At 38.3% G+C, this 19,822-nt stretch overlaps 1 protein-coding gene across 2 annotated transcripts in view; it reads left to right on the top strand.

The window, feature by feature from the left end:
• Positions 1–3,514: 3,514 nt before the first annotated feature.
• LOC145317093 (serine incorporator 5-like) overlaps positions 3,515–19,822 on the top strand; it is a 60,100-nt gene continuing 43,792 nt past the window's right edge. Inside the window, exons 1-3 of one of the 2 annotated variants that reach the window (XM_080157997.1) lie at positions 3,515–4,072; positions 7,839–7,901; positions 19,051–19,191. In XM_080157997.1, the coding sequence (XP_080014123.1) occupies positions 19,076–19,191 (116 nt within the window). In that variant the 5' untranslated portion in view covers positions 3,515–4,072; positions 7,839–7,901; positions 19,051–19,075. The remainder of the gene's footprint in view (positions 4,073–7,838; positions 7,902–19,050; positions 19,192–19,822) is intronic. The other variant, XM_080157996.1, reaches the window with a different exon arrangement.

The following is a 19,822-nucleotide window of genomic DNA, read 5'->3' as shown; positions in this document are numbered from 1 at the left end:
AACCTAAGGAAGGGGGGGGGGGTATTAACCCATCCTGAAAAATAGCAAAGCTTGTAGTATGTGATAAGATGTCCGAAACTACTTAAAATTTAAATTTTAAAACCTTATAAATGTACATACACTCGCATATGATGAGGGGTAAAAAATAAATAAAAAACCTAATAAAGTTATTTGATTTTTGAGGCTTATTTTTATTTTATGAAGGTAATATTTTTAGTTATTTTCCATGAAAATGAATTCAAAACCTTTTATTGATATTTTTGATGTCTGATAAATAAGATGAAATAAAAAAATGGTTATATTGCATGAATTAAGTTTTACACGCAAATGTGTTCTATAAAGCTATGTTTTCAACATTCTGCTCTTCTGTTATTATTTTGTCTCTACCTTTTTTTATATTATTTTTTTATGAAAATGTTATAAATATATAGCACTGTCCTTATTTGGTGGCTATTGATTACTAAACAATATTTAAACATCGACTCGAACTAAAATTAGGATTTTCTATAATTCGTGTTAAATTCTATAAATTTTGTTTTTTATAAAGCAATAGAGTTAAATGAATGTACAAAATCTTCAAATTATACCCCTCTTAAATTATAACCAAATATTTTTCTTTGTTAAGTTGGTCAATTTAGAGCTTTTATCATTTAAGTAGCGTTTTAAAAAAATCTAAAGGAAGCTCTAAATTGACTAGCTTTTATTGTTACCTAATGTTTAAATATTCATTAATCCGAAATTCATTAGAATATTAATTTAATTTCAGTTAAACATTACTTAATATTATTTACTTTGTTTTTATTTTTGAATGCTAGTAAATAAATATATATAGTTGAATGAAATCATTTTTTTTCTTTAGATAATATTTATTTGTTATTGTAATTGTTTTTTTTTATGTTTATATTTAATAGATTCATATTTTTTTTCTAAAATGCATCTTGCTTACCTAGTCTATTTGTGTTCGTGGATTTTCAGGTATTTTTTATTTACATAATTAAATCATTTCAATTTATTTTTTAAAAGTATAGCCTTGCAATGTCGATGGGTCTGTTTGTGTTTGCCTTACGGCCAAAACGGTAGAGCAAATTCTTGTAGATTAATTTAAAATGTTTTGGCAAGGTATCCTTACTCTATCAATAGTAGAAATATAATGTAAACTACACATGGCGCAGTGGCTAAATTTTGCGGTGCTTTTGGAAAACGTTTTGTTACCAACTAATTTTATTTTAATTAGGTTACCAAAACTTTGGAATTTAATTTTTTTTAAATCTTAAGAAATCCTTGACCCCAAGTGACCACCTACATGTTCTCATCCAATAAATTTTTTTTTGCTTTTTGTTGACTTTGACCTAATTTATTGTTTTATAAACCTAGGGAAGCAATATTTAGCATAGCGAAAACAATTCTACCCTTAAAAATATATTTGGTAGTTAGCTTAATCATAAAATTACCTTTGTTAGTTGAAACTAACTAACATAAGCAAAGGTTTAAAGTCCATTAATACACTTTTAAAGGATAAGAGACCAAGATTCTTGCAAACAATTTTAAGTAAAATTTTCCCACAACCCACTTCCTTTTCTCCTTTTCTTACCTACTTCCCTTAAGTTACTCCACAAAATTATCCAAATTTTCAGCAATTTTAAATGGAATTGTGCTGAATCACGGCCCCTGACACTGATGAGAAGAATTTTTTGCCTGTATATTGGGTTTATTTTAATTATTGTTTTCAATTACCTAATTTAAAAGATATGAAAAAATGAATATTAAATAACTTTTCAATAATAATAGTAATTCTAAAAGATAATTAACTCTTATAAACTCTCGATATTGATTTGCATTCGATGATAATCTGCCTTGATTTTGAACAAATAGAGACACCTTGAATTCAACAAAGCATTCGATGATTTTTAAACGCAACTATTATCATTTTGTCTACTTTAAAAATTGTGTTTTAATTATTTGCTCTCGTTGGTGCATACTTCCCTTAGGTCGTTTCTTTTCCTTCGCTCTCTCAATGAACGTGAGCTTGAAAAATGATAAATATAACATTTTTATCACACACCTATTATTTTTTTCCCTAATTTTTATAATAAATTCATTAAAAAGGCATTTTGGGGAACCTAAGTATCGTCCATTGTTCTTACTCTTAGGAAAACAGAAGAAATTTAGTTTTTGAAAGGGAAAAAAGAAGACTATCTAAAAGCAAAGCGTTGAATACATGTGATCTTTAGAGAAGTCACACTTCTTCACTCAGTATTACATTTGAAAACTACTTCGTGAATTGATCATCACAAATTAAACTGAAAAGGTAAATTGATGAGTAGCAGTGGTAAGTAATATTTTTTGGTATAGAAGTGAGGTTATTAAAAGCAAGAAAAGTTATGTCCACAAGTAGCGCAGCACTAACATGTCTATACTGTATTAATTCAATATAGACAATATTGATTAGATACATATCATAAAATCAAACAACAAAAAGGACAAAATTTATTTTAAAAATTTGAAAAATTCTTAAAAATCACGAAGACATTGACATTTGGTTCTAGCTACTTTATGGACATACAGACATATTCTTATTGAGTAGCTGCGCTGCTAATAAAGTGCACCACGTACAGACTATGATGAAACACAGAGCTATAGCTACAAATCCATCAAAAGTTGGCAAATTTTATGCAAAACTTGGTTTATCTGGATTTAGATTTACTACAAAATGTTTCCCTTACCTTGGAAAGTCTGTACACTCACACACACACACACACACACACACACACACACAACCTTTGTTTGTATTATTATTTACAAAATAAAATTCGTATTTTCTTTTGACAATTGTTTAACACAAAGAAGGAAAAAATATGAGAAAATTTTGACAATGTTATCTAGGTTTTTTTCTAGGGATAAATCTACCCTTAGACCTTTAAGAATAAGTGGGAGGGAGAAGTTGATGTTTCTACTCTTTACCCAATATAACCTAACCTAACCTGCAAAAAAGAAAAAAACAAACCATGAAAAACTAACCCCCCTCCCCCGCCTTACTTTTCAATCTATATCAAGAAAGTGGTGTTGGGGTGTTCTGTGCATGACAAGGCATTTTGAGGGAAACCGCCACATTGGTGCATTATTTAGCTAGATTAACACTTGATTAGAATGCCTGATTCAGTTCCTAGATTTTTCCCAATTGTTTTTAATTACACTTACATGTACTCAAACATATTTTTATAAAGGGGGGAGGTAGGTCCGAAAATTCCGTAAAGGTGTGAGTTTTAAGGATTAAAAACAATAGTAGAACAATAATATTACTAAATATAAATATATAAAAAAAATTGTCTATGGTTCTATTCAATAAGGAATACACATATTTAGTGAATATTATCGTTCTACTACTGTTTTTAAGCCTTAAAACTCACACCCTTACAAAATTTTAGCACAACTTACAATTTTTAAAGTTTAAATAAGATTAAATTTTCATTATGTTATCTTTTTTTTTAAATGAGCTTAATTTTATAAATTTCAAATATTGTTTTGTTTTTAAGCTCCTTTTATATTAATACATCATTGAAATTTGCTTTTATTTTTAAAGACAAAGGATGTATTTTATTTATTTTCAATTAATACATTTTGCTAGTTTAAAGTTGTATTTAATTAAATGTGGATACAGCAAGGCTTGGCAGTCTAAAGCAAGCTGAGACTAATATGTGGTAAATTTTTGACGATTTGCATCTAAAAAAATTTCGAGTAAATTGTTAGTCTTATGATAAACTTAAATGATATAAAGTTTATTTTGGTTAGCTTACGGCTGCCGAGCCCAACCTAAAAGTAAAATAAAATTTACTTTTTAAAGATTATAAGATAATAATGTTTTGTCACTCTCGAAACCTTTTAACTTTGCATGAAATGCATTTGAGTTTAATAAGCCATTCTGAAGAGGAGATTTGATACTGAATATTTACATAGGTATATTATTTATACAACATAAATACTTGCAGATATTACAATGATGATGGTATCCATATCCTTTACCTACATCATAGCTACCAGCTAAATATTACAGAGCAACATTAGAGTGATACAGGTTAGATTTATAGAGATAGATTAGAGTGATAGTACTATAACACTATAAAGTAAAAAGTTAGATTTATTGAGATAGATTAGAGTGATAGGACTATAAAAGCATAAAGTTAGATTTATAGAGATAGATTAGAGTGATAGTACTATAATACTATATAGTAAAAAGTTAGATTCATAGAGATAGATTAGAGTGATAGTACTATAATACTATATAGTAAAAAGTTAGATTTATAGAGATAGATTAGAGTGATAGGACTATAAATAACTAAAGTATAAAGTTGGAATAATAGAAATATATTAATGATTGAACTAAACATAATATGCGGTTAGATTATTAGAGATTAGAGTGATAGTCATAGACATACTATAGATAAGAGTTAGATTTATAAGTTTATTTTCCCTATCACTTTGGTTATTTTCTTGTGAAAAAGAGTTCTCGCTCAGATCTAAAAATGCAATACGGTTTTGTTAGTGGGTAGATGTTAAAAAAGTGCATGGAGAGAGGGTATAAGATGAGGTATAATGGCCACTTCTTTTCATATGACCATTTAGTTGTGCACATCTACACATTAGGGAAATAGGGAAAGGACAATGCTTAAAGAATAATTTTGGCAATTAGGGGAAAGATACAGCTTAATTTATTTTAAAGAAAGAATAGCTGCTTATTTTCACTGTTTTTTCCTGTTTCTTATAGGTCTTAAAACGTATACAACATTTTCTATTATGGCTTCGAAACCGATTCATATACGCTGGATTAGAATCGGTTTTCAGACATACTGCATAGTATTACAGACAATTTTCCAGGAATATTTAAAAAGCTGTCTATATTACGAAGCGATAAATTTCTACATATCATATACATCTACTTTGTCAGATGCATGCCGTTAACAAGCATAAGGGAAATTCCTTAGCCATGAAATATCAGGTATAAAGTCATCCTCCTCATGGTATAAATGAGGATCCCTTTATTCCTGACAGCTCACTCACCCACCCATAGCATTCCACAACATTATACATAATTTCCGCTTCTTATGCACAGGCTGAAAACTAAATTTGTTTTTTTTTTAGAAGTGACCAAATTAATCACAGTTTTGAAATGTTTTAAAACTTATTTTTTAAAGTATTTATTTTGTTCATAAATAAGGTGTCCGAATTTTATAATAGAAATTAAAATAGGGGATATTTTGTTTTAACCTTTCAATTGTTTACTCTTTTTTTATGTTTCAAATATCTGTACTTCTATGTACTATCCTAATCTTTGCTTTTGGTGATTAATCGTAGTATATGAACAAAAATTAATACATTTTTTATGTAATTAAAGCAAAACACTTAATTTTCTAAAACATTTATATTGAATTAACCTTGATTTTTAGAAAGTTCTTTGTCTTTTTTTCATCAAAGATAAATTCAAATAATTTTTATGTAATGATATATTCTATATTTGGTTTGCATTCAACATTTTAACCCAATTAATATCCAAGAATTTCTACATGAATAATTGATCACTGAAATTTTGGACCGATTATTATTAGCGAATCTACTTTATTACTAGGGAGTGTCTGTTAGTCAGTCTGGTAGATTCATTTAAAGGAACCCTGCAAGAAATACACCAATCTAACTGCTGAAAGACTGCCACAAGTAGATTCAATACCCTAAATTTAAAGCCTTCAGCTTTAATAACAAAAAATTTATTTTTGTCATAAATTTAGGTTGCCAGTAACTAATTATATTTTTGAAATAAAAATACCCACTTTTATAGTCAAAATCATTAAAAAAAATTAAGTTTGACTTACATTGTACCGAGAGTACTGTAGTATTTCCAGCCAATAAGAAGGCTAAATCAGCTAAACGACCAATCACAGCTGAGCTTATATTAGTTTCATTTGTTTCCTAGTTTTTACTAGGGATGGCAATCCGTCAAATTTTTGGACCGGATTCGGATTCTTACAAGAATCCGTCAAAAAAATGGCAGATTCCCGCGGATTCGGATTCCGGATTCTAGCAATATTTTAAAAGGCTTTTTCAAAAAATTTTAAAAAATGAAGTGCTACATATGTCCTAAAAATTAATGTTCTTGGTGTTCTCTATAATTCACTTCCGAGAATCGAACCAGAATTTAAAATATTTTATATATAATGATGATGATCTTTGCCTTCAGAAAGCGGGAGTTGAAAGAAAAACTCAAGACGCTAATTTTAGCCTACCAATTAAGAATCCGAAAAAACCGAATTCGCCCCGCTTCACTTTTAGTCGATTTAAGAAAAAACTATACAAGCTTTTTAAAAGTTTTAAACGGAAATGGATAGCCTATTAAATTCTTAATAAGTCCCCTGAAGACGTCTAAGCTCTAGCTCTTACCAGTTTTTGTCCAACTTACCGTTTTTCCGACCGAAGCAAAAAAATCGAAAAAAAATTTTTTTGTCGTCCGACTTTAAGACCCAATAAGTACCCTAAATTCATTTTATACTTTTTTGTAGGCAATTTAATAAGGAACAAATTTGTTTTTATGTTTTTTTCTGTCAGTCGATTAGAACATGGAGAAAAATGTCATTTAATGAAGGTGGTCAAAAAAATACCGACTTCACCTCAAAACCGAGATCGCCCCGCTTTACCCTAGCCTGTTTAATTAGATCTAATTTTAGTAAGATTATTTACTAAGTATATTTGCGATAACTTTTATTTATTAGATTCTTCCAATTTTTAAAATTTACAAAAGGGCCTGCTTTATTGCTTCAAGATCCATGTCAGATCTATATAGGAAATAAATGTCTATAAATGAGCTCAAATTTTCCAAGGAAGAATCGTTTAAAACTCATAGTGCTCCAATAATCCATAATAAACTCTCATTGCCCAGAACGATAAGACCCATTATTTACTTTACTAAAAATAAATTCATTTTTTTCATTTCATGTTGCTATTTACATTATATTGATGTATTTAATTTATGATCATAAAAAAGAAAATCAAAATTCATAATATAGTAAATTTAAGAAAACTATGTTTTAAAAGAATTCGATTGTGGCGACACTTCCTGTGTGTTCAAATATTGAAACTAAAATTTTAATCATATTAACCCTTTGGTGATGGTAAACTGAAAAAAAATATAATTGAAGAAATCTTAAAATCATTTAAATTATTAAATATTCACTACTTTCTTTTAGATAGTAATGGCGGGGGCGGAAAATTGATTTATTTAGAAATAGATAAATAGATATATACTTAGCTTATAGAACACTAGCCAATAGCGAGATATAGTTATATCGAGCCAACTCTAGTATTTACATAACCAGCTTTTATTATAATTATTTTAATAATGGAATGAGAGAACATTGAGCTGTCTATTACACCAGTCCCCAATGTCTCATAATAACGTTTTCTTATTAGTTGACTTAACAACATTTGGGACTTTTATTGAATTTTGTTTAGTTGGTTCATTTAGTGTCCAAACTTTTGAACCACTATTTTTAATCTACAGAAGGGTCAATTTTATGTATCATCATTGGGGATGTACATTAATTTATCGGCCATTGTCTTATCCTTTTAGATCCCTGTATTTTATTACTGTTCAGTTACATTTCTCATTGAATCTTTTTTCTTTTTTGTTGTTGCAGAAATAACCTTGTTCTGCTCACCTTAATCATTTAATTATACCAATTAGTCTAGGAATAAAGACTAGCCTGCACTGCTATCCTGCCATACTGCTACAGGCTTACAACTTTCTTTTAATCTTATTAATGAGTAAAAAAGTTATGCATTTTTATTTTGTTAAGGACACTATTTGACTGATGAACCAACATTATGTCACAATACTCAAAATATTCTTCATATCAAAGGTTAGTAAATATTGAATCAATTCTTAAATTAAAGGAAAGTATGTTTTTTTTACATTTCTATACTTTTCGGGAATAATTTACTCGAATAATAATTTAATTTTCCCATTGTCTGTTCTATTTTCAAATTAAATTTAGTTCAATACCGGGCCTATCAACCGCAATCTTTGTCACAGAACTTTAATTCGCACAAGTATATATTTGTATAAGATTTATATGTAAAATACGTTTAGAATCACCCTAGACAGCTAAACAACCATTAATAGCTTTCTATACTAGGTCTTGGAAAGCTCAATTGAAATAATTTCAAAATCCTATCTTTGACCGCTAAAAAACCCAAGATTTTTATCCATATTCTATAGGAACCTATATTTAATTAACTTTCTAAATATTTCCAAGGCGAAAGAGTGAATTGGACCTAAAGTATTATAACCACGTTTACTTATTCGTTGACTCTAAAACTTTTGGTACTTTTATTAGTGTCTAAACGTTTTAACCAATAGTTTTAATGAACAGAAGGGGTAATCTTGTTTATCTTCATAGGGATGTTTATCAATTTATCGTCCAATATAATATCCCTGAATATTTCAGGATGTTCATGAATGAACAAAACACTTGATTTTACGGATAATACCATTATTAGTAATATCAAATCAATAAAACATCACATAATTCGAAGCAAATATTTTTTTTATGATTGTCAGCATGCGAACCCTGTCGATATCCTGTAGTTAATGTTTGACAGATTGTATGTAGACACAAAACTAGATGAAACTCTTCAATAATGTTCAAGTGTTTAAGTAGGATAGTAATTTCATTCTAATTAAGAGCTCTTCACACAACATGTTAGCTAACTTTTCATTTTACCATTTTAGAAATAATACTCCAATTTTAATTGTTTAAAATTGAAAAATTAGGTCATGAATTGGGTAACAAAATATATAAAATAACAAAATGTAAAAGAGTAATAAAATTGGGTTCTCTTTTTGTTCAAAATTAAATGTTGCCTTAGACTAGGAAAAACAATTAAAAGAAAGAATAGTTTTCCCTTCGCCTATTTTTTTTAGAAAAAGTTTTTAGAAAAATATTGTAATCTTTTTTTAATTTTAATTTTTCACTAACTCTGCTGAAAAAATAGGACGCACTTCGTTCAAAGTAAAATTAAAATCTTTGCAACATATAAAGGATAAAATTTTGTTCTACATGTACTATATATATCCCTTCTTAATTTGACCATAAATTCAATTTAAAATTTTTAACATAATCGTTCCTCCATGATTTTACATTGTTATTTTGTTGTATTTACTATTGACCTATTATGAATGGCACAAATAATTTAAAACTACCTCACAATTGCCTAACCTATTGCTAAGTTACACAGAAGGATATCATGTAACACTTCTCTTCATATCCTTTGAAAGCTGGATTAAATTCAAAACTTTATCTATCTGATTAAGCTTATAAGGGTTTAGAAAAGAAGTTGAAAAGGAGGGATTTGCAGTGGCTTCCCAAGAGGTGGGGGGAGTCTATCTTTCTATAGATTCCATGATGAAAAGAGATTTGGTGCCTGATACACATATATCACATACAAACACACACACACACACACACACACACACATACAAACACACACACACACACACACATACAAACACACACACACCCAAAACTCATAACACTGCACAAACATTAAAAGTTTACATCAGAAACTTTCGTACGGAAAGATTTGAAATCTCCTTTTCAAAATGTGGATGAAAAAGTTAATGGTTTTTCCAGGTGAAGAAAATGGGGTAAAATTATTTGTAGTAAAGTAGAGGAGGGATAAAAAAGGAAGCGAAAGAGAAAAACAAGGATGGCAAAATCCATGGCAAACAAATGTTTATTCAAATCAGCAATAACAGTTACCAAACCCGAGTAAGTTACGTTTCACCTAAAAAAAATCCTAATTTTTAGCTATTTGTATATGAACGGATAAAAAAGAAAATTCGCCATGCTATTGGTCATAATATTTAATTTTTAATTTTACACTTTATTTAGTTTAATTTTAAGACAATGGACGATAAATTAATTTTACCCCTATTTATGTCAAACAAAATTTGCTTCTCTCTATCTAAGAATTATTGGTGAAAACATTTTGACACTGCTAGTGTGTAGTAACCAACCAGGATTAATTGAAAGATCTTAAGCCAACGAATGTGATAATGTGGTAAGCCGAAGCGTTTCAGCTCACCGGTTGCGAGTTCGAATCCAACGAGCCCTAGCCTTGAAGTATTCTACCAAAACAAACTAGCAGGATTTAGTCATACAGAAATTATATATTTAACTGAATACATTTACAATGGATGTTTACTATATATTACAAATAGATTATAACAATAGGTTAGGTTTGAAGGGGGTGTGGGACACAAGGGGCGTAGCCCACGGCGGTAGACAGCCTGTGGGGGTAGCTGTGGTAAAAGGGGAGGCAGCGCCTCCCGGTTGTATAGTTGCGTGAGGGGCGCGTGATAGCTGCGTGTCCGTGCCCCTCCCCATATTTAGCCAGGCCAGTTTGACCGCTGCGCAACGGGGTCACCTGCGGTCATGAGGTAAATGGTGATATAATGGGATTAGTGCAGAAGGCTTGTCATGATAAGCCACTGCGTAGCAATTCTGTAAACTACCCGTCCGTCTGTTGCCGTATTACCACAACCTCCCCTTCAAGGGCTGCGGGGCTCCCGAGCCACCAGGCCTTGAACCTGGGGATACGGCAGCCTCTGTCTGCGCACGACAACATCTTCCTGGGGCACAGCTCGGTGGAGGACAGCTCTGGCTATACAGGCTCCGCGGGACACTCGCTGCTCGGTCTGGCTGTGGTTGGATATCAGCATTGTCAACTCCCGGTTGGCTTCCAGCCGTGGGTTGGCGACAGCCAGGCCCCGTCGTTGGAAGTTTTGCCTTGTTTGCAGGACTAGTTCTGTCTCGGCTGGTAACTGGACACGGAGGCCTAGGCTCACTCTGGAGGCTCCCAAGGGGGGAATAACGATGGAGGAAGGCGCGTAAAATTCCATGGGGGCGCCTGCCTGGTCCAGGTTGCTTGGCCTCTTAGCTCCCACTCGGATGGGGACGGCTGTCATCAGAAGGGGACACATCGCTTCAGCTTCACCCTCTGGGGCCGCCACTTCCATCTCAGTGGCCGCTTCTCCTTCTGCAGGCTCGCTGCTGGCCGGCAGGGGCTCCATGTCAGTATCAGGGTTCCAGATGGCATCCCTAGGTGGCTCTGGGGCTGGCAGCGGCGGCGGTGGTTCGTTGGGTTGGTGCTGCAGGTTCTCTTCTACAGGGTCGCGATCCTGGCCGCTAGGCTGTGGGGCGGCGGCTGCCGGCTGGTACACTGGGAGCTGTCCTGGGTCACTAGCTGGCAGCGCCGCAGCTCCGGCGTGTAGCTCAGTGGTGTCCTCGTCGCCGTCCAGGTCGCCTTGGATGTCTGTTGGAATCTGATGGGCAGTTACATCTCCGGTGTATTTGCGCAGTCGGCCTACATGCGCGGTGATTTCCGAGATCTTGGCTGTTGGAGAGGCAGGTTTGATGACATAATGGACGTCTGTGGCTTGTCTCACTATCTTCCAAGGGCCAGTCCATCTCTTGGTAATCTTGGCCGACTTCCCTGGCACCAGGCGGGGGGCCAGATACCAGACCAGGTCTCCATCTTCGTACTTGGCCGTGCCTTTGTAGGCGGCCGCGCTCCTTCGGATGGTTCCCTCCTCTCGCTGCTGGATTGTGTCGTACACGGCATGGTAGCGTTGCAGGAGAGCTTGGACGTTGGCTGGGACTGAGGCATACTCAGTGTCTGGCAGCCGGAGCACCATGTCCACCGGAAGCTTGGCCTCTCTCCCAAAGTAGGCCAGGAACGGGGTCACGCCCGTGGATCTGCAGGCCTTGGTATTGTAGGCGAAGGCAATGGCAGGCAAGTGTGGCTCCCAGTTGTTGTCGTCTCTGTCCAGGAACAGCCGCATGCCTGTGTTGAGCGTCCGATGGAACCTCTCCACCCGGTTGGACTGCGGGTTGTAGGGCGGTGGATGTGTCAGGCCAATCTCGAGCTTGGAGGCCAGTTCCTTGAATACCTGGCCAGTAAACTCCATCCCATTGTCGGAGTGGATCTTCAGGGGACATCCGAATGTGGCCAGGTGGCGGTGCAGTAGGGCTTCAGCCACCGTGAGAGTGCGCTTGTTGGGGATGGCGTAGAGGCTGACAAACCGGCTGAACCCATCCTGACAGGTGAGGATGTAGCGGTTCCCGGCTGGTGTCTCTGGCAGGGGCCCCACCAAGTCAATAAACAGGACTTGCTGTGGATACCCCTGGCGGGAGGGCACGTGTCTTCAACCTTTCCTTGGTGACCTTCTGTACACACTCAGGGCAAGTCTGAACCATCAGGCGGACGTCACGGGACAGGTTGGGCCACCAGAAATGCATGGCGACGTGGGCAATAGTAGCGTCCATCCCAAAGTGCCCGGCCATGGGGGTCCCATGGGCCAGAAAAAACGCGTCCTGCTGGAGGGCCGAAGGCAGCAGGTATCTTGTCCTCTCTCCTGTCAAGGTCTGGTCGGTGGTGGTGAGGGGCTTTGCCGTCGGCCACCCACTGGCGGACACGGAGCAAGAGGGGATCCTGTGTCTGTGCCTCTAAAACTCTGGCCGGGTCCAGCCGTGCTGCAGCGGGCCTGCCAGCTGCGGGCTCCCCTGCGGGCCGTGGAATTTCCGAATTCCATACATGATGGCGGCCATCTCTCCCTTCCAGGACGGGTAGCGAGTCTCGGGGTCGGTTGTCTTGCGCCCCACGGCGGCAATAAGCCTCTCCTTGCCGTCCTGGCATTGGCTGAGTATGGCAGAGATGGCGCGGCTGCTGAAGTCTGTGGTGAGCTGGAACACGGCCGGTAAGTCAAACCTGGGTGGCGCTCGGATGGGGGCTTGGCGAAACTTGTCCTTGAGCTGTAGCAGCTGGGCTTCCATCTCAGCTGTCCAGGTCAGTGTCTTGGCCGTTTTCTGCCGATTCATCTCGTAGGTGAGGTCGGCATACTCTGGGATGAACAGGCGGTAGTAGCCAAAGAACCCCAGGAGTGCCAGCAAGTCCTTGGGGGTGATGGGGGCCGGCCAGTCAAGGATACGGTCAATATAATCCTCTTGCATGGCTATCCCCTCACGGCTGAGGGTGTGGCCCAGATAGTCCACTTTGGCTCGAAACAGCTTGGTCTTGGCTGGCTTGAGGCGGATTCCTCCCCTGCGGTGGGCTTCCAAGACTTCCCGGAGCCTAGCCAGGTGGTCCCAGGTATCCTGGTGAAAGGTCAGGACGTCATCAAGATATGACTGGAGGTTGGCCGTGCCTAATGGGTTCAGGACTCCTGCAATAAATCTGGAGTAGACAGATGGTGCTGTAGCTAGGCCAAAGGGCATCCTTTTCCATTGGTACAAGCCTCTGGGGGTGGTGAAGGCGGTGCAGGGCCGGCTGTCCTCGGACACTCGGATGGTGTAGTACGCAGCCACCGCGTCTAAGGCACTGTAGACGCGGTGTCCTCCCGCTCGTTCTACCAGCTGCTGGATCCTGGGCAAGGGGTAGCTGTCCAGCTCAAGGCACTTGTTGAGGGCCCTGTAGTCGACGGCCTAGCGGGTGCTCCCGTCCTTCTTCAGGGGGGGGCTGCTCCAGGCGGAGTCTGACGGCTCTATGACTCCCTCTTGCAGCCAGGTGTCCAGTTGCTTCTCCAGCTCAGCCTCCTGCCGCGGGTTCAGATCCCTAAATCTCTGGCGGATCGGCTGGGTCCCTGGCTTGAGGCGCAGCTGTAACTCTACTACATCAGTGCAGCCGGGGGTAGAGTTTGAGAAGACGTCTCTGTACTCTGACAACATGGTCCAGACCTCCTTCTTGAGCAGGGGGTCCTTGCGCAGAAATTCGTTCTCCTCCATCTCAAGGGCTGCCCACAGCTCCTGCATATCTGGGGGCTCAACAGGCTCTTGGAACAAATGAATACGAGGGGGAGGCTTGTCAGAAACCTCCAGAATGTCGGGCTTGACCAGCTCCCCAGCCACGGGGAGGCCGGCATTCAGCAGGAGAGGCATCTCCCCCTCAATTACCACCAGCACTCGGAACACGCTGGCGGAGCCAGGCCTGTGGGCATACAGGCCTTCTGGGATGACAAGATACTCCCCAAACCTCTGTTCTGGGGCAGATAGTTGGATGGCATCCTTGGTACGGTGCCCCACTAGTTCAACAGGGACAGCCATGACACCGCGGCCAGGCAAGACCACCCTCTTGGCCGTACGGAGTTGGGGTGGTTAGCCTGTACGTGGCTGGCACGGGGTCAGCTTCAGCTCCGGGAGCCACCGGCCGCGATTTGACGGGCTCGGCGTCGGGAGGGGCTGAGGCGTCGGAGCCAGACGTGGCTCCGAGGGCGTCCGGCCACGATTTGACGGGCTCGGCGCTGGGAGAGGCCGGGGCGCCGGGACCAGCCTGGGCTCCGTGGGCGTTCGGCCGCAACTTGACGGGCTCGGCGCTGGGAGAGGCTGAGGCATCGTAGCCATGCGTGGCTCCGGGGGCGTCTGGCCACGACTTGACGGGCACGGCGCTGGGAGAGGCTGATTCCTGGGGGCCGAGCGTGGCTCCGGGTGCACCAGACCGCGACTTGACGGGCCTGGACTCGGACTTGGCCGGTTGGATTGCTGGGGGCCCCAGGTAGAGGGGGCCAGGTGGACACGGCTGGCCGTTGATGAAGGTGTCGGCGGAGAAGATCGGCTCTGGAGGGCTGGAAATCTCGGGAAACGTCGTTGGCAGGTTCTCCAGAGGCACCTTGGGCACTGGGGGCAACCCCATGGCTAGCAGGTTGGTCCCCCTGTGGGCGTTTAGCGCAGCATCCACCCAGTGCGTGCCTTTCTCAACTACACGTGGCTGCTCTGGCAGTGGGCCTGGCAGAGGCCCCTCGTAACTCAACTCTCTCTCGGCTGTCTCCCGGTCGATGGGGACGCCACGGAGTGGGATAAACTCCCCACGCACCCACAAGCAGGGGGGTTGCATGTCGAAACAGAGCCTAGTTCCGAACTCCTTGAGAAAATACCCTCCTAGGTTCAGAGGGTGTGAGAGATTCCGTACCACAGTCACGTGGTACAGATGGAGTATAAGAGTGTGTGAAACTGCCATATATAATTCATATAATTTTCCAATTACCTGAAGGGGCTGCCCTTCCTCATTAGCAGTCAGGATTTGGGTGTTGTCTGGAACCAACATGCGCTGCACGCCCATTGCGTGCATGAGGTGTTCAGAAATGACGGCAGACCCTGGTACACGGTTGCCATAATCTACCATGGCATCAACCTGTACGTGCTGGGCAGGGTCAGGCGTAGGAAACCTCACCCTGATGTGGCAGGGGAAGTGGAGGTCCTGCACTTGCGACAGGGGGGCCTCCCGCTCGGCTGGGGTCGGCAGAAACTTCGGCGGTGGCCGAACCACAGCTATGGTAGTATCGCTTACCATGGTGTGTGTGTGTAGACCGCTGGTGGTGGCTTATACTGTAGCTTCGAATCACTAGAGCTTATCAATTATCACTGGGTCAACAATTTTATATTTCTTTTTATCACTTGGTTGACATTTATACACACTTATGTGTGGTTATCACTAGGAGCTCTAGGTGTGATTCTGGAAGCACCGGCAGCAGGGAATGTCCGTCCTGCAAGGGTCAGATGGATGGCGGCGGCAGGGAATGTCCCGTCCTGCAGCGCCGCTGGTTCGAATCCCGAAAGATGGCGGCAGGGAATGGCCCTTCCTGCAGCGCCTCGGGTTCGAATCCTGGGAGGCAGCGGCAGGGAATGTCCCGTCCTGCCGTGCCTTTGGCTCAAATTCTGCTATCCGTCGCAGTGGTAGGCCTTACTTGTGTGCTGAAGCTTCGCAGCCACACATTGCCTTCTCAGGGAGACCAGCACTCAGCTGTCCGTCTCGTAGGTTTGGCCTGGGTGTCCTGGGGCTTGTCCCAGCTACACTTGCCAATTTAGACTCAGTTTTGTAGCCGTCTGAGCTAAATTATCCGATTACCGTGGCTGCGCACCTAGCGCTACTCCTACACGGTACGGAAAAAACGCCGTAAACTGGCGCTTTTAGCAGGCTAAATCTGCTTGCCGTAGGCCAGAGGCCTACATAATGCGTTCAAATGATGGAAAATCGACCTAAAAAGGCCGTCTCACGGGTCAGTTGGCTTCTCAGTTGGCAGCTGACTGTCCCCTTACTTGCAAAAGGGTCCAATCAGAGGTAGAATAGGCTAATTTCTGTAGGGCTCGATTGAAACACGCTGACACCAAGATGTGGTAAGCCGAAGCGTTTCAGCTCACCGGTTGCGAGTTCGAATCCAACGAGCCCTAGCCTTGAAGTATTCTACCAAAACAAACTAGCAGGATTTAGTCATACAGAAATTATATATTTAACTGAATACATTTACAATGGATGTTTACTATATACAGTATGACCCTCGAAAAAGTATTTTTAAGCATCTGCAGCCCTTATTTCTCAATGAATTATTAAAAAATGCATATATCCTTGTTCTCCATAGTATTCCACGTAAGTAGATATAAAAATATTTTTTTTACCTCCATTAACACCGGAGATTTTTAGAGCTAAAGTTTTGAAAAAGTGACTGAGAAAAAGAATTTTTTTTTGTTTCTCTTATTTTTTGGATGGTTGTATTATGTTTTCTGGCAACTGAATAATGAGACACAAAGAAAAACAAGTTAACTAAATATTTCTTTTTTATTCCACAAAAAAATATAAATTTTTAATGGCAAAAAATACTACTGAATGAATTGATTATTTGCAAATTTTAAGTTATTTATTAACCCTTATTTATAGAAAAGGATTAATTATGACAGTTGCTCCGCCTACTTTTCTGACATCTCAATTATTTAATAGGGGGTAAATTAAGCTTTTTAGACTAAAAAATCATTATGTTTTATTTTTATTGTCTTTATAACTTTTTTGTTATTAAAGTTAGGATTGTGAAACAAAAACAATTTTCCTGCTATATTCATAGAGATTTATTTGGTTTTTTAATCTTAAACAATTTTGCCTAATAAGTAAGTTTTTCAAAATATCATTAAACTAAAAAGACTCAAAAAATATGTGTAAAAAAATGCTTTTTACTCAAAAACTAAATTTTTTATTTCATTTTTGTATAAAGTTTCTGCTAGTAACAAAAATAAAAGGATTTCTAGCTTAATTTTGCTAAAAAAATCGTTTCATGTTTAAAGTTACTTTTTCCTCAGTCACTTTTTCAAAACTTTAGCACTAAAAATCTCTGGTGTTAATGGAGGTAAAAAAAATATTTTTATATCTACTTACGTGGAATACTATGGAGAACAAGGACATATGCATTTTTTTAATAATTCATTGAGAAATAAGGGCTGCAGATGCTTAAAAATACTTTTTCGAGGGTCATACTGTATATACAAATAGATTATAACAATAGGTTAGGTTTGAAGGGGGTGTGGGACACAAGGGGCGTAGCCCACGGCGGTAGACAGCCTGTGGGGGTAGCTGTTGTAAAAGGGGAGGCAGCGCCTCCCGGTTGTATAGTTGCGTGAGGGGCGCGTGATAGCTGTGTGTCCGTGCCCCTCCCCATATTTAGCCAGGCCAGTTTGACCGCTGCGCAACGGGGTCACCTGCGGTCATGAGGTAAATGGTGATATAATGGGATTAGTGCAGAAGGCTTGTCATGATAAGCCACTGCGTAGCAATTCTGTAAACTACCCGTCCGTCTGTTGCCGTATTACCACAATAACATGCTCTTGAAACTTTGGTACCATTTGAACTTACCTTGCTTAAACCTTTTTTAACCTTTCGTATACAATACGTAGACAAAGAACAGACAAAGTAAGTTGTAGAGTGGCTGCGCTACTAAAAGTAGATAGTGAAAAGTGTCCCATTCTTGGTAAAGTTAGGATGTTAAACAAGAATTTAAACCAAAATTTTCTGGACATTGATTTATAAAGACTGGACACACACACACATAAACGCACACACATACACACACACACACATACACACGCACACACACAAAGGCCATTAAACAAATATTTTACATAACAATTTCAAAAAGAGAGATAGGGCACCTAAAGACTGTATTCGTTGTCTTTTCATAGGATGGCTAAGCATAATAATTCAAACTCTCTATATCTCTATCAACTAAATAGAAAGTAAAAAAGAACTACTCTTGATTTGCAGAAAAGTTGTCTGCAAAAAACTTTTTCTTCTGTTGGAATATCCCTTTTACTGATAATAACCAATCAATCTGTCTCAAATACTTTGATATATCTATCTTTTCTTACTTTATACATACACCAACAATATGTTTTTCTCTCGGTCTACTAAGTTCAATTTAAAACAGTTTAAAGATAGTATTAGTGTTAGTTTGACTTTACAAAAGCCTTCGATACGCTTTTTTTTATTCATTCGCGGTTGGTCCATTCGTAACGGTTAACTTTTTTCGTTTTTTTTTGAAATTTAACTTTTCCTATATATTTCAAACTTAGCATTATGTTTCCTGTAACAATTTTATGTACCGACTCTATAATCATTACAAGAAACTCAGTATGTCCATTTGGAGAATATTAGTTTTTTTTTACTTTTTTATTACATTTTATTATTTGATTTAATCATCCTATTTAATTGATTTTTGAATATTGATTACTTGGGCGATTAGACATAATTTTTTAATTGAGATATCTCTGTAATTATGTATTAAAATGTTAATATGTCCATATTAAGCTTTCAGTATTTAATTAATATAGGGAATTGTTTTAGATAAATACGTTGTTATCCTATTTGTTAATGTTCGTTTCTTTGGCTTTTTAATTAGTTAAGATTTGCTTTTATGGTTGTTGTCATGCTTGTTTAAATCTATTTCATTTTTTAAATATTGACACAATGTCTTTAAAACATCTATTTTTTTTTTCTTTAGAAATAGAATAGGATAATATTGTAAATTCTAAGATATTAAAGAAGGAGGGTTATATCTACAAGTAAAAACAATCGTTTTCAAATTTTTTTTTACTTTTAAGGTTCCTTATTTTTTTCATTAAATGTTAATTTTTGCTCTTTTTTTCATAAATAATGGTTTAAAAAATCACCACTAATCCGTCTTTATTTATTCAGGTGTTTGTAAATATTGTTATTGAGAATGACGGGGGCAGTGGTGGGTCAGGCGGAGCGCCAACAAAAAGTTGGCCTCGCTAAAACTCTGCGATTCTGTGTGAGCGGTCAGATGGGCTGGCTACTTGGCCACAGAGCTCCAAGGTATGCTTAAAGTCGTAATTGCTTGTGGAATTTTTATCCAGTATCGCTTCGAAACTGAGGATTAACCGATGGATTAGAACCAGTTCTCAGCCATACTGAAAAATTATGTGTAGCACCGTATTGTATGCAGTTTTCTGCGAATATAAAAATGTACAATCATAAGATAAAAAAGAGTTTTTTTAGCCCGTGCCTTCGGTTTTAATCTTATAATTATACATTTTTATATCCACGGATAGTTGTTTATAATACGACGCGAAAAAAAACTATTCTGAAACTTTTTATTAAGTTAAAATTATCATTGGAAATATATGTTCCTAGGCATTAAACATTAAATTCAAATAGTTGTTATTTTCTTATCCTAATATCCTATATTAAGGAAGTTAATATCAACCATGCCAGTGGCAAAGCCCTTATAATTTTAGTTGTAATTCATACCTATCCTTCTTATATATCATCAGAATCATATTTTTTTATTCATTAGCCAAAATATAAATGTAAAAAGACGTGTAGTTGAATGTTTTATTTTAATTGTGAACTTGAGGCTATGCTCTTTCGGTACAGACAAATATACATCATATTACTTAAGTATATAGGATTAATTTATATGTACTAGGTATTAATTTTAAAGATC

The sequence above is a fragment of the Acartia tonsa genome, chromosome 4 (genome assembly GCF_053477335.1).
Source record: "Acartia tonsa isolate MP-2025a chromosome 4, ASM5347733v1, whole genome shotgun sequence".
Classification (NCBI taxonomy): domain Eukaryota; kingdom Metazoa; phylum Arthropoda; class Copepoda; order Calanoida; family Acartiidae; genus Acartia; species Acartia tonsa.
Note: the sequence above shows the minus strand (reverse complement) of the source record. Positions and strands in the feature narration are given on the sequence as shown.